At 37.4% G+C, this 15,124-nt stretch overlaps 1 protein-coding gene across 1 annotated transcript in view; it reads left to right on the top strand.

Moving 5' to 3' along the window:
- The window catches only part of RYR2 (ryanodine receptor 2), a 765,551-nt gene that overhangs the window by 696,430 nt on the left and 53,997 nt on the right, over positions 1-15,124 (top strand). The window contains exons 85-87 of the mRNA XM_042907783.1: positions 7,763-7,843; positions 8,580-8,668; positions 10,563-10,691. Of these exons, the coding sequence (XP_042763717.1) occupies positions 7,763-7,843; positions 8,580-8,668; positions 10,563-10,691 (299 nt within the window). The remainder of the gene's footprint in view (positions 1-7,762; positions 7,844-8,579; positions 8,669-10,562; positions 10,692-15,124) is intronic.

Below are 15,124 nucleotides of genomic sequence, written 5' to 3'. Positions count from 1 at the left end.
CCTGTAAATGTACTGACTGTCCTCCTTTCCTCAGCCATCACACATGAGCGTGGTAATTATTACAAATGATCTGCCTTTTATTTATTTGCTCCTTCATTTGTTATTAGCTTTGTGTACAGTCTTGACAGTGAAAGTTTTTTGTGCATTTTTTTCCCTTTGGTAGACTGTGGAACGAATAGATGATTTAATTTCCATCATTATGCATCCTTTTATTTATAGAACTTATATACCAAGCTTTCCTTTTTCTCTCCATGAGGATGTTCAGTTATGAACATATTAGACAAAAAGGGTCAAGAGTTTAAGTTACGTTTTCGGATTTGTTTCGTTCGTTTAAAAAAAATTCTGACGGACCCAGTGTTTGCAATTGTCGTGTAAACGAATGAACCATAGATGTGTGCAGTAGTCTCTCTGTGGCATTTCTGTCTCGGACGTTCTGTGGCTTTATGGCTGCACCAATGGGTGCATGGGAAATCAGTGGTGACCCGGGGGCACTGTGTCCTGCTGAGTCTCCTCTTGGCCAGCGGGTTCTGCCAGTTCCCTTCCAATTATTGAGAGATCTACAGAGATTTTTTCTATTCCTTTGAAAACATCACACGTTAAAAACCTTCCTAACGTAAAAACTGTGTTTTCATTCTTGAGACCCAATTTGAAGAAGCAGCAGCAAACTAATAACAAAGTTGGCATTGGTATTTCAAAGAGGTTTCTAAAAGGCATTATAGGCAGTGGTAATAAAAGAGGGATGAGATTTTTGAGGAGTACCTAGAACGTCAGCACGGCTTTAGATATTAAATTGTGCTTTCTCAGTACACACTCTTGCCTTAATCAGGACGCCTATTAGAACACGCGACGGCAATTCATTCACTCTATGAATAATCATACTACCTCCCAGATTAAGAATACCTACAGCAACTCTATCTTCTGGCATATTTAAACAATTTCTGTGACATGCCCATTTTTTTTTACGGGTCTACAGAAGTCAAGAAGAGTTTGTACCCTCATAAGGAGACGGAAAATCAATCATCCCTCTCAGAATTCATAGAGAAAGCTGAAAACTCCCCATCTGTTAGTGATGTTGTAGCTTTAAAGCCTGAGACCCATGCAGTTTAATAAACTCAACACTGGGAAGACAATCTGATGAGTTAAATTTTCTGCATCCCAACCACCTGTCTCTAATAGGCTAAACCTCTTCCTGATGATGATAAAATGGCTGTAAATTATATAGCCATGGAAAATGTCTAACTTAAATGCAACTTTTTGAAACCTACAACCACCAGTAAGGTATTGTCCCCAGTTTATAGGTATGGGGACTGAGGGGTGGAAAGGCTACATGGTTTGTCCAGGATCACACAGTGAAGTGACAGGGTCAAGACTGAAATGCAGGCTCTCTGCCTCCCACTGTTACCAATTTCATGAGCCAATCCCTTAGCCCCATCTTTTAATACCTTCCGGGGGCTTATTTTATATTCACCATATCAGCTTAGGTGGTATTTTTTGCTTCTTATTGCTTTTTTACTCTCTTTAAAGACACAAATCTCTTGCCAGTCTTTACATTTACTGTTGAAGTTTTAAAATCACTTTGGAACTTTTATGGTTTTATATGATATTCCTAAACCGGTATTGAGATACCATTAGGAAATGTGTGCCTTTTTGAGGTTTGTATATAAGGATTTCATACGATTTAATATTTATTCCTGTTCCTACCATTGTTACTGCCATGAAAGTTTGCCAATATTTCTGTCCCTTCTTAGTAAATTTCTCCCTTTCCTGCAAAAGCCTGGACTTCCCATTTGTTAAAAAAAAAAAACCGCAGTTTTCTTTGGCAAGTGTGTTGTTAGACTTGTGATGTGTTCAATGTTGTCTTCTCTGCATAATTTTTTAATCACGTGTTTTCTTTTAACGTATAATGAAGTTCAAAACCAAAAACCTTATGAATATTTAAAATTTCATTCCATCCTTGGATTTTTTTTTTTCTCAGAACCATTTAACCTCATTACTAAGTCATTATGAGCTTGAAAGTGCAATTTTTCTTCTTTTCCACTTCTTGGAGTGTTGTAGAAGATACTTCATTTTATTTTTTGATCATTTTGTAGCAGCCCTGGACTTCATCAACAAGATGAAATTTTGAAGCTGATACAGTCCTCAGAATTTTTTTTTTTATTTTTTTGAACATTTTATATAAAACAACTAACATTTCACCTTTCTAAATTTCCATCTGCACTTGGTAATGCGCTGAATTGAGGTTCTTACTCGGGATATTTATACTGACCTCATCAAATTTGTATGAAAATGCAGCCAAATAATTAATTGTTAATTAGTCACAATAATTTACACAATCTCTAAACATTGGCTATCCTAATTTTTTGTTAGTATTTTAGTGCTTAATTGTTTACTGTCTATCTCCCACCCCAGATTTGCAAAGTCTGACTCAGGTGTAGTTCAGCTTAGCTCTCAGTTCTGACTGCACTGCTGTGCCATTCCTCTGGATCAACCTTCTTTTTGAGGAAAGCATGTGATACTAGTTCATGGCACTAAATAAATTCTCCTAACATCCTTGTACAGTTTTTAAACATTGAAGCACTAATTGAAATTTGAGTGGCTATTATGTGCTAGACCTTGTCCTAGGCATTGGCGTTCTTTACGGACTCAGTGTTATGTAGATAGACTTGTAAACAAATAACTTCAGAACCCATGAGCTATGTGTTTTGAGTGAACTGAGTTGAAGTACTTGTCTGCCAGGCTGATGGGTTAAGTTTCACAACAGAAGTAACATATGGCCTGAAGTAGGCGTTTACCTGGTAGATGAGAAAGGCGTTGGATATTCCAATGAAAGGGAACCGCATATGCAAAGCTTGAGGTGCAAAGCATCACGAAGAACATTACTGACCTAGGGTGGTTGAAGAGACATGAACAGACTAGAGGCTGGAAAGATAGTTGGTGGGAGGCTGTAAAAGGCTTTTTGTGCCATGCCAAAGAATTCATACTTTCTTTCTGAGGCCATGAAGAGCCACTACGTAAGTAACACTTAAGTAGTGTGTGTTGTGTGATGGTGTACCTGGCATTAAGTCCTAACGTACATTGTTCAAGCCAGTAACATTAAAGCGAACAGATTTCTCATTTCTCAGTAATGCTAGTATGCTAACTAAACACTGAGTCCTCTAACATTAGCAGCATGATTTCCTTCATGGAAGTTGGGGAGCTCTGTGGTTATATCTGATGATAGAGTGAGGGGATTTTGAGAGTAGATTTTTCTCAACTGCTGTTAAAGGAGTCCATCTTTTTGTTGGGAGTGTTTTATGATTGGATTGCCGGCAACTGTCGTTGTAGGCAACAGTGTTTAAGATGGGCATTGCAGCCGGAAGGGAGGGAGATCAGTTAGGATGTTGGTTAATGGAATGGATAAAGAACAGTAAGGATTTCAGTTAGAGTAATGGGAGCTCAAAGGCATTAAGACGTTATAAGAGAAATAATCTGAGGATCACATTTGAAAGCAAAGGTATGTTTCCCTCCATAACTAACATGTGCTTTAATTCTGTTATCCATGGGACATACCTAATTTATTTCACACAGTGGTCATTTTTATTGTCTTGGGATCTGAAATAGGAATGCATTTTATGCACTCATGTCACATTGAGTACATGGAATATGTAGATTATTTATCACACCCCACAGCCCATTGAAGTCTTTATTTTAGAAACCTAGGTCTTTTGAACCTGTGCCTTCCTATCATTGAAAATTCACTTTTATTCCTATTGTGCTTTGCATGTTTCAAAGCAAATGTACTTGTCTGAGCCAATTTTATTCTCCGAACAACCCTTTGAAAGTAAGGGGGTGAGGAGATCGTTAATTCCCATATCAAAGTGATGCAACAAAGCCTCAGAAAGGTGAATTGACTTTCCCAAAGCCACATATCTAGAAAATTGTTTTCTTTGGGTTCTAAAATTGATAAAAAAACAAGTAGGAGTTCACAGTTTAACTAACATATAGTACATGTAGTCGGAGGTTGTTAGCCAAAGATCTGATCAGTTACTGATGTGAACTTTGTGATCCAGAAAGACCACTTGGTGTTGAAATGACCTTTGTATTGCCTATCTCTTCCATTAGACTATGAACTTCTTTGAGTTAGGGCTTGTGTCCATTAGTCATAATTATACGCCCAGGTTCTCACAAGGTGCCTTCCATGTAGGAGACAATTAATGAATGTTCATCGAAGTTTATTGGACTCAAATCCTTTACTAGTAAATTGCTATAGGACCTCAGTCAAGCTACTTAATTTCTCAGTTGCATCCCACAAAATGGGATTCATGTCACCTGATTCATAGGATTATTATAAACCTAAAATGAAATGATAAGAAAATATATCTAGCACAATGCCTAGCACACTGTAGTCACTAACTAAATGTTAATTGTGAATCCATTTTAAAAACTGTATCCGTTGTTGGTTGAATAGTAGTATAATTTAAGTGGCCACTTAAACCATTTAAGCAGTGACATTAAAATTACCCACATGGAACCAAATACCTGACTTTTCACTATTTAAAAATATTTTTAGCCTTAATCTTTCAGTTTTGCCATTATACAAAATAGGTATTTGAGTCCTCTAAAGATCACTGAGCAGAACTATTTCTTCCATGGCAGGGGCAGGGGGAAAACACTCTTGAGTTCCATATAACAAGCTTTTGTAGGGAGTTCTTTGATGCAACCAGTGTTAACATTTCATGCCACTCATCCTTTTAGCTTTCCATTACTGGGGATATTGCCATGAAAAGACATTACAACAAAGAGGATCTTAGTCTTCTGATCTATGTGTCCTAAATCAATTGTTTCTATATATCTACTCGGCATTTCACTTATTGCCTTCGTTTTATCAACAATTATTGATAATTTTTAGCAAGTAATAACAATTAAACCAAGCTTTGTCTCAAGATAAGGTTATAAATGTCAAGCTAAGACCATGGGTGTTTTAGGTAGTCAATAAAAACAAACACTTAAGCAAACATTATATACTTTTTAACGCCAATTGTGAGTAGAACAGTGGCCTTTAAAAGTGTCTTAACTTGATTAGATTTTTAAAATAGGAATTGATTTTACAGGTACCTTGCACACATAAGGTCTAATTTATTTCCAAGTGAAATGGAGGTTTTTGAGACTCTTTTGGTCCATTAAAATTAAGATGGCTTTTTGGAAATAGAAACACTTGTAGTAAATATGTTCAAATGACTGTATTCATCACGTAGGCATGTTGTTCCCATGTTTATTTAGTGGTGTTGCCACTGCTACTGATAATGTTGACCTCTCCACAATATCTAAAAATGGTCACATCAGTTATGAAGAGCTAGTGAGGTAGACAGTGCCCACGTTCCCCTCGTTTTATAGATGAGAAGACTAAGGCACGAAGAACTGTCTCATCATCAGCAACAATATTGAAACAACTCTCCCTATATTACAGTATTAGAAATCATTAGCCCCTTACAATTAAAAATGAAACCCAAGGAATGTCCTTTACAGTATTCCCATTTGACCATCATGCAGCTATTACAAATAGTAATTTTAAGAACATCAGAGCACTTTCAACTACATTTTACTCCATTTCGTTGTTATTAATCTTAGTTTCCATCTTGCAATGGAATTTCTTTTGCATACATCACAAAATAGACCGTGGATCCTGTGCCTTCTGCAGACATAAAGCCACCACCCATCTCTGTTACTGTACCACTTACATGCAGCATGGGGAATGGCAGCATTTTAATCAGATAGTAACGTGTTCGTTAAGCAATAGCACCCCAGTTTATACCTCGTTGTCACCTGATGGTAAAGGAAGGCTTGACCCGCCCCCTCCCACGCTCCTCCCCTGTTGTTCTGCTGTGTGCAGTGTGTCCTTTTGTAAGTAAAGTTACTTGTATGTGTTTTGGTATACGGTCGAGAAAATACCGTGCATGCCGGCAGTAAATCCTTACGTTATGAATCAGTGTGCATTGCGCAGGGCATTTTCAGGAACACAGGTAGACTGTATGATATTTATTTCCTTGTTAACTTTTCTGAATACTTTCTATCAAGGGTTACTTATTCCACATGGAGTATGTGAACATTGAAAGTACATGGTTTATTGATTCAGTTTTCTAGAGAAAAGCATTTTAGATGGGCTCGCAAGGAAAGAATCAGGAAGACTGTGTAACTCATAATATTATGTTTTAAATATCATTTTAAAGACTCGTCTGATTCAAACAGTTCATGGAAAGACACTAAGTATCATAAGTGAAGAGTTTAGTTTATTAGCCTAGACTCTTCTCCCTTTCTTTCCTATCCCGTCATGAACGGAGACACTGAGGAATGGGCTTATCAGCCACGTACTGAGAGTCAAAGCAATGTGCACTTAAACTTGAATTTGCCACACAACCGATCTATATGCATGGTGATTTTAGTTTGGTCGCCAAATATCATATCTTACAGGGAAACCAGTACGGTGATTTTATGTACTTTTTTTAATGTTTATATTAGTTTTCAAAATGGTTTTGCTTCCTAACCCTCCCATTATATGAAGCCTCTCACTTTGAAAGTCACAGACTGCAGACTGGTAAGTCCATCACCTCTCTGTCATTATAATCCTTCATAATTTTAGTTAAAGTAAACACATGGTCATTGCCTAGTTTTCTTTCTCGGCCCAAAGTATTTCCAGTCTGAAAAGTTATTATCATTTTTTTTTAAAGACATAAGTGCATTCATTCACTTGCCAAACGACATTTTTGTGTCATTTTGATTTCTAAGCAACAAATTTAGGTTCCAGAACATACACTCATAACGTTGACAGTTTTTCCACTGACGCTCTATGCTTGCAAAATCCACTGTCATTTGTGTGGTGCTGTTTTTTTCGTTTGTTTCTTTCTTTGTGTTTTTGCTTTCCGAGTAACTTGTGACCAAGATACATTTTGATTAAAACGTAGGTAAAATATCTGAACCCTTTTCTGAGGTGTTTAGCCCACAAATATATTAGTTTTTAATGATTCTGAGTAACTTCTATGGCTATGAGATAACCTTCTTTTCACCTTTTGGTTGGAGTGACTCATACAGCATGAGCCACCAAAGTCTTTCATTTGGTTTGATATGTAGAATTAGGTCTGTTCGCTAGTTCTGTCTCCTCTGAAAGTCAAGTTCCAACCATGGCATGTCTGTATCAGATTTCTGAAGTCTTTACTTTTTTAAATCCCTTAGGCAAGCTAACGAGATAGTTAATTGAAATGAATCAGACATTTTCTAGTCATTTACAATTTTCACAAGATCCTTTAACTATTCATTAAATAGAAGAAGCTCTCGGTCCTGTTTTATGTATGCAATGAATGCCTTTGCATTGAAATAATTGGTGGTTCTCTGGGAGCAAAGTAGATTTCACCTTGGCATTTGTAAGAGATGTGGACATCATTCGTATACACACCTTACAAAAAAACAAACAAACAAAAAAACAAAAACCAAAAAAAGGAAGTTTAAACCTTCAGGTTGTTTCTAAAATGTTGCCAAACCCATGCTGCTACTTTTAACAGAGAGAAATATGAGTTTTAAGATTCAAGTGTTCTTTTGTGACAAAGAAAAAGTGCATCTATCTGCCAAGCGCATGATCGTACAAGCTTCAGATAGACGAGTGGCTATGATTTGTGACTGTTTTTGGTTCAGAACGATGCTAGATCAACATGCAAGTTTTCTGGAGGTGGGGAAAGAGAGGGCGGGACCCGCGAGGATAGCTGATCATGTCTGATCTCTGGATTTTCTGCAGGAGAAAAGGTTCTCCAAGATGACGAGTTCACGTGTGACCTCTTCCGTTTCCTCCAGCTGCTTTGTGAGGGACACAACTCAGGTTCGTGAGACCCCAGACTCTATGACGGTACCAAGGAGGAAGCAGTTTGAAGCCAGTAGTGACAGGGGCCCGCTCGTTCCAATTACACCTTGTCCCTGAGTCCACAAACATTCTAGAGTATTCCTCCGTATGCTCAGTATACACTGTGACATTTTATGCATTGCATCCCTACTCTCAAAGTCCTTTGCTGGCCGCACCACTTAATTCCTAACACTTGTTTTTCTGTTAAATCAGGTGAAAAAAGATGCGAGGTCTACAGAGAGCTGTATGGGTTTATTCCTTCCTTACCCCTTCTCTTTAACTGGGGAATCAACTTCATAGTATCACTTAGCATAACATATTTCCCTTTGTTGTTTATATAACAAGCTCTCTCCCAGACTTGTGCATCTGTGAAGGTAGGAACTGTATCTTAATTTTATCTTTGTTTCCCCAGCACTCAGGAACAAATGATTACTGAATCCATAGTTCAATTACTCTTTCCTAAACGGCAAAACTCCTTCCGGGGATGCCCAGGGCTGTAGAGCTAGCAATCAGGAAACAGACGTCAGCAACCACTTAGACAGAAATTGGAAATTGATACTCTCTGAAGCACCGAGACGTTTTGGGGGTGCTCCCTTGAAGCACTACTCTTAGCCACAGCAATTTTGCCGGAGGCCTCAGTTGCTTTTGGAGTTATTCGGATAACTCATTCAAAACTTTTGACTCAGCTTTAGTGACTTCTTTTGATCTTCCATAGATTTTCAAAATTATCTGAGAACTCAGACTGGCAATAACACAACTGTCAACATCATCATCTCTACCGTAGACTACCTACTCAGAGTCCAGGTATGTCGGCTTCTCTTGTAACGAGTGAAGGGGGTTGGTGAGTGGATGTGATGTGGTGGAAGTATGAAACCGACGTGTTTTAATGCGTCGTGATTGTTGACCAAACAGAATTTTTTGAGATCTTTTGTCTTCGATCACAATCTTTCACCAAGTTTTAGGGGGGACCTGCCTCTGTTGTCTTTGCCTCCGATCCTGACTCCCATTTTGCTCATGATTTTCTTTCTGTAAGTGGGAATTTTTTCCCCCCTTATGTTTTTTAGCTTGATGGCACTTTAAATTCATGTCGTTTTGGAAAGTACTTACATACTCTGCTCCTTCTTCTAAAGTTGGTAGAGAAATTAGGAAGAATATTTGAAATATTTTTAGGAATGCGAAAGAAAGGCTTTCAAAGTATGCACAATGTACCTAAATTTGACAGGTGGTTCTTTTTAGCTGTCCCAATACTTGAATTAATTTTAAAATCCAGCTTAACACTCCATCAGGTAAAAATCTCTGTGATATTGTAGTCATCTTTCACACATTGGTGAAACTGAATCTGAAGGTGTAGGCCTACCTAGGTAATGAGAGCTCTGTACAATTTTTATTTCCCTCATCTTATTTATAAGAGTAACCAGATAGAGTACTTTAAAACCTACATGTTCAAACTTACAGTTTCTCCCTTAATCTTTTGAGTATGTAAAAGCACAACCCTTTTTTTTTTAACTGAGAGCTTCCATTTTTGAAGCAAATACAAGAAATATTGCTGAAAACATATTTGTGATTTTTAAAATCCTGTCTTGAAATCCAGATGCAATTTACATGCTAGACTAAATTGTGTTATTCCTGGGGCTCTTGGTGGCTCAGTCGGTTAAGCGTCTGACTTTGGCTCAGGTCATGATCTCATGGTTGTGAGTTTGAGCCCCACATCAGGCTTTATGCTGTCAGCGCAGAGCCTGCTTCGGATCCTCTGTCCCCCACTCTCTCTGCTCCTCCCATCTGTACTGGTTCTCAGAATAAAATAAATAAACTAAAAAAAAGATAAGTTTTATTATTCCTTTAGCCAACTAAAATTCCTTCCAAATGTAAGTTATTATTGAAAACATCCCGTTCAGAAAGATTGATCTTGTTTAAGGGCGCCTAGGCGGTTCAGTTGGTTAAGCATCTGACTTCAGCTCAGGTCATGATCCCATGGTTCAAGAGTTCGAGCCCCGTATCAGGTTCTGGGCTGACAGTTCAGAGCCTGCAGCCTGCTTAGGATTCTGTGTCTCCCTCCCTCTCTCTCTCTGTCCTTCACCTGCTCGTGCTCTGCCTTTCTGTCTCTCTGTCTCTCTCTCAAAAATAAACATTAAAAAAAAAATTAAAAAAAAAAGATTGATCTTGTTTAGATGTTTATTTATATCTGTCGTGTCTGTGTTTATAAGTAGTCCAACCAGTTTCTTGAGGGGCATTTATAAGAGCGAGGAACATTTTGGAGTTCTCATGAGGAAATGTTAGTGAACTTTGTTGGAAAAAAAAAAGGAGGTCAGATGTATGTAACCCCAAAAACATCCAGGACTTGCCTAATGTTTGTACTTACATAAAATTACATAAAATTAATTTAGCTTTGCTCAGTAGATAAATACACATTAATCTTACGACTCCTTATGTCTGTGAAATTCAAAGTCATCAAAGACAGAGAGTCATTATTTCAAGCTAAGTTTTCTGCTTTTTATCTCTAGTTGTTATCTCTGTCTCGGGAAGACATTGCCACATTTTCTGTTTAGGAAAATCATTGAGAATAGTATTTACTTCACAGGTATTTTTGTTTGCTTCCAAATCTTGTTATTTAAAATGATTTCCTATTCTAGATTTCAAAGCCAGGCAGGTCAGTGGTAGCTTTAGAATGTGTCTTAATCCTATCATCCCTCTTTTGCAGGAATCCATTAGTGATTTCTATTGGTATTACTCTGGGAAAGATGTTATTGATGAACAAGGACAACGGAATTTCTCCAAAGCAATTCAAGTAGCAAAACAAGTCTTTAACACGCTCACAGAGTATATTCAGGTAAACATTTAAATATTTCTGTTTCAAGAAAAAAAAGAGTCAACTTGTTACCATTAAATTCTATGGAGAAATGCAATATGCCAATTTTCCTGCCATCATTCACATTTGCTATTGACCTTTCACATAGATTCTTAACCAATGACAATTAAATATCAGGTTGAGGTGTGAATTTATATGACATGAACTTGCCTTACCATTCAGCAGATTGAGTTATTATTAACTCCTTTCAGGGGTGAACCAGGATGGGGACTCTGTGGTATCTCTAGGGCCTGGTATATCTTAAGCACTCAATAAATATTAAAGAAGGGAGGCAGAAAGGACAGAGCAATAAACTACTCTTTATTGTATTCCAACAAAAATGAGGAAGGAGTTTCATAGAAACCTTATATAAAAGAGAATGTGTTTAAGACTTCATTATGGAAGGAGTCCAAATGTCCATCATCACACAAATGGATAAAGAAGATGTGGTATATATCAGATATACTACTCGGTAATGAAAAAGAATGAAATCTCACCATTTGCAACAACATGGATGGAACTAGAGGGTATCATGCTAAGTGAAATAAGTCAGAGAAAGATACGTATCATATGATTTCACTCATATGTGGAATTTGAGAAAAACAGCAGGTAAACATAGGGGAAGGGAAGGAAAAATAAGATAAAAACAGAGAGGGAGACAAACCATAAAAGACTCTTAAATACAGAGAACAAACTGAGGGTTGCTGGAAGGGGACAGTATGTGGGGGAAAGGGTTAAGTGGGTGACAGACATTAAGGGGGGCACTTTTCGGGATGAGCGCTGGGTGTCCTATGTAAGAGATGAATCACTGGGTTCTACTCTTAACATACTGTATGTTAACTAACTTGAATTTAGAAAAGAAAAAAGAAAAAAAAATAAAAAAGAAACCAGTCAAAAAAGCCAACAACTTCATTTTAGTACATATATATGTGTGTGTGAAGGCACATACACACACATACATATGAACTCATATAATAATGTATGTTACAGGTAGAATTCCAATAACCATGAAGCAAATACCTTTTTGGGGGGCACCTGGGTGGCTCAGTTGGTTGAGCATCCGACTTTGGCTCAGGTCATGATCTCACAGTTTTGTGGGTTCGAGCCTCGCGTTGGGCTCTGTGCTGGCAGCTCGGAGCCTGGAGCCTCCTTCAGATTCTGTGTCTCCTTCTCTCTCTGCCCCTCCCCCACTTTGTCTCACTCTGTTTCTCAAAAATAAATAAATGTTAAAAAATGTTTTTTAAATACCTTTTTTTTTTTAAAACATCTATTCATTTTATGTTCTTCTTAGGCTAAATTTCTAGTCTTGACCTGCAGATTTTTAAAAGATTTTATAAAATTTTGTTTTTTTCAACCAGGGGAAACTTTATTATTATCTAGGGGACCAGTCAGTCATCTTTCCTTTCAGTGTTCTGTCTCCATGGCCAGTTTGACTCTGAACCAGTCAGTCTGTTTGAAGTACCATGTGCCAAGGATAAATCAGGAGGAATAAACTAAGTTTGTGTCATTAGACTAAACATAATCTTGCGGCAGAAAGAAGTTAAGTAAAAATGACAGACGGTACCCCAGAGCCTCGAATAGCTACCGGTGTTTATAGAATGACTGAGTACAAGAACACGGGGGGCCAAGTGATGCCAACCGAGCTAATGTCGGACACAACTGACTGAGCCACCCAGGCACCCCCAAAAGCAAAATTTTAAATCTGTTTCAGCCCCTCACATTCGCATTCCCTTGTCTTCCCTGGCTTCCTCTATTGCCTTCATATTCTCATTATTCTCATCCACGCCTAGAAAAGTATCAATACAGCATTCCGTGTCAGTTCTCTTGATTAAAATATAATAGTTATCTGATAACATGAGCAAGCCAAGGGACTTTTTAGGAAGCTAATAAATGGTTTCTAAGTAACATATGGAACTTAAATGCCTTTTAGGTGGAGAGTGAGCGTTTCCTGGTTTCTAATATAGGTGAGATTCCTGAATTTATATAAAACAAGAAGAATCCATTAACCTCTCAGTATGTGCAAAACTATTTTTTTAATTGAGCTGGACTTGACAAAACATTAAGTTGGTTTCAGGCATACAACATAATAATTTGATATCTGTATGTATTGCAAAACGATCACTGCAGTAAGTCTGGTTAACATCTGGCACCATGCATAGTCATAGAGTTTCTTTCCTTATGCGGAGAAAATTTAAGATTTACTCGCATAGCAACTTTTGGATATGTAATACAGCATTGTTAACTATTGTCGCTGTGTTGGACATTCCAGTCCCTAGATTTATTTATTTTATAACTGAATAAATCTGTTTCAGTTTTGGCTGTTTTGTTTTGGCTCCCTGTACCCATTTCATGTCCCCCCCCCCCCACCTCTGCCAACTAGCAGTCTGTTCTGTGTGTTTATGAGCATATTCTTTTGTTTATTTTTACATTCTACATATAAACGAGATCATACGTGAATTGCCTTTCTCGGTCTGAGTGACTTCACTCAGCGCAATGCCCTCAAGGTCCATCCGTGTTGCAAATGGCAAGTTTCTTTTTTTTAATGGCTGAATAATATTACATTATGCGTGTCTATGTATGTGTGTGTATCTCATATCACATTTTCTGCCTCCATTCATCCATCAGTAGACACTTCGGTTGTTTCCATATCTTGGCTGTTGTAAGTAATGCTGCAGTGGACACAGGGTGGCATGTATGTTTTGGAGTTAGTGCTTTCATTTTCTTTGGGCAAATACCCAGAAATGGAATTACTGGGTTATCTGGTAATTCGGTTTTAATTTTTTGAGGAAGGTCCGTAGTGTTTTCTGTAGTGACTGCACCAATCCCACTAACAATATACAAGGAGTCTCTTTTCTCGACACCCTTCCCGATGCTTGTTATTTCTTATATTTTTTATAATAGCCGTCCTAAAAGGTGTGAGGTGGTATTGCATTGTGGTTTCTATTTACATTTCCCTGATGATTAATGATGTTGAGCATCTTTTAATGTACCTGCTGGCCATCTGTGTGTCTTTTTTAAAAAAAGTGTTTTTAAAAACATTTTTAAATCTGCTCACATTTTAATCAGATTATTTTTTACTGCTGTATGAGTTTTTATATATTTTGGTCATTAACCCCTGATTTACATATATTTTCTCCCATTCATTATGTCCTTGCCTTTTCATTTTGTTGATAATTCCCTTGCTGTGGTGAAGCCGTTTAGTTTGATGTAGTCCCATTTATTTCTTTTTGCTTTCGTGGCCTTTATATTTGGTGTCAAATCCAGAGAAATTATTGCCACTATTTTTTCTTTAAAGAGTTTTATGATTTTCAGGTCTTCCATTCAAGTCTTTAATGCATTTTGACTTAAGTCTTGTATATGGTGTATGAAGGTAGTCCAATTTCATTCTTCTATAGGTGGCATATGTTGTTTTCGCAACACAATGTATGGAAGAGGTTGTCCTTTCCCATTGTATATTTTGGCTTTTTTATCATAAATTAATTGACCACATACATGTGGGTTTATTTCTGGGCTCTCTTCTGTTCTCTTGATCTATAGGTCTGTTTTTATGCCAGTACAATCCTGGTTTTATTACTATAGCTTGTAGTATAGTTTGAAACAGGGAGCGTGATGCCCCCTGATTTCACCAGATGGCTTTGGCTAGTCAGGATCTTTTATGGTTCCGTGCAAATTTTAGGATTACTCTCTTTCATGAAAAATGCTACTGGAATTTTGATAGGCATTGCATTGAACAAATAGATTGCTTTGGGTAGTATGGACATTTTAACAATATTAATTCTTTCAATCCATGAGCATGGAATATCTTTGCATCTATTTGTGTCCTATTCAGTTTCTTTCATCAACGTATTCTAGTTATCACTGTACAAGTCTTTTACCTGCTTGGTTAAATTTATTCCAAGGTATTTTATTCTTTTGATGCAATTGTAAATGGGATTGTTTCTCTAATTTCTCTTTCTGGTAGTTTATTATTAGTTGATACGAATACAAAATTTCTGTATACTGATTTTGTATCCTGCAACTTTCCTGAATTGATTTATTAGTTCTAACCATATTTTGGTGGACTATTTAGGATTTTCTATATCCAGTATCCTGTCCCCATGCAAATAGTAATAGTTTTACTTCTTTCTTTTTAATTTGGATGTCTTTTATTTCTCTTGCATAATTGCTTTGTCTGAGGCTTCCAATACTACATTGAATAAAGATTGTGAGAGTGGGGGCACCTGGGTGGCCGGTTGGTTAAGCATCCAACTCTTGATTTCAGCTCAGGTCGTGATCTTGCAGTTCATGAGTTCTAGCCCTACATCAGGCTCAGTGCTGACAGTGCAGAGATCCTTTCTCTGCCCTTACCTTCCTTATGCTGCCTCTCAAAATAAATAAATAAGCTCAAGAAATTTTTAAAAAGTGGTGAGAATGGG

Source organism: Panthera leo, chromosome D2 (assembly GCF_018350215.1).
Source record: "Panthera leo isolate Ple1 chromosome D2, P.leo_Ple1_pat1.1, whole genome shotgun sequence".
Lineage (NCBI taxonomy): Eukaryota > Metazoa > Chordata > Mammalia > Carnivora > Felidae > Panthera > Panthera leo.
The sequence above is the reverse complement of the archived record's forward strand: the minus strand, read 5'-3'. Positions and strand labels throughout refer to the sequence as shown.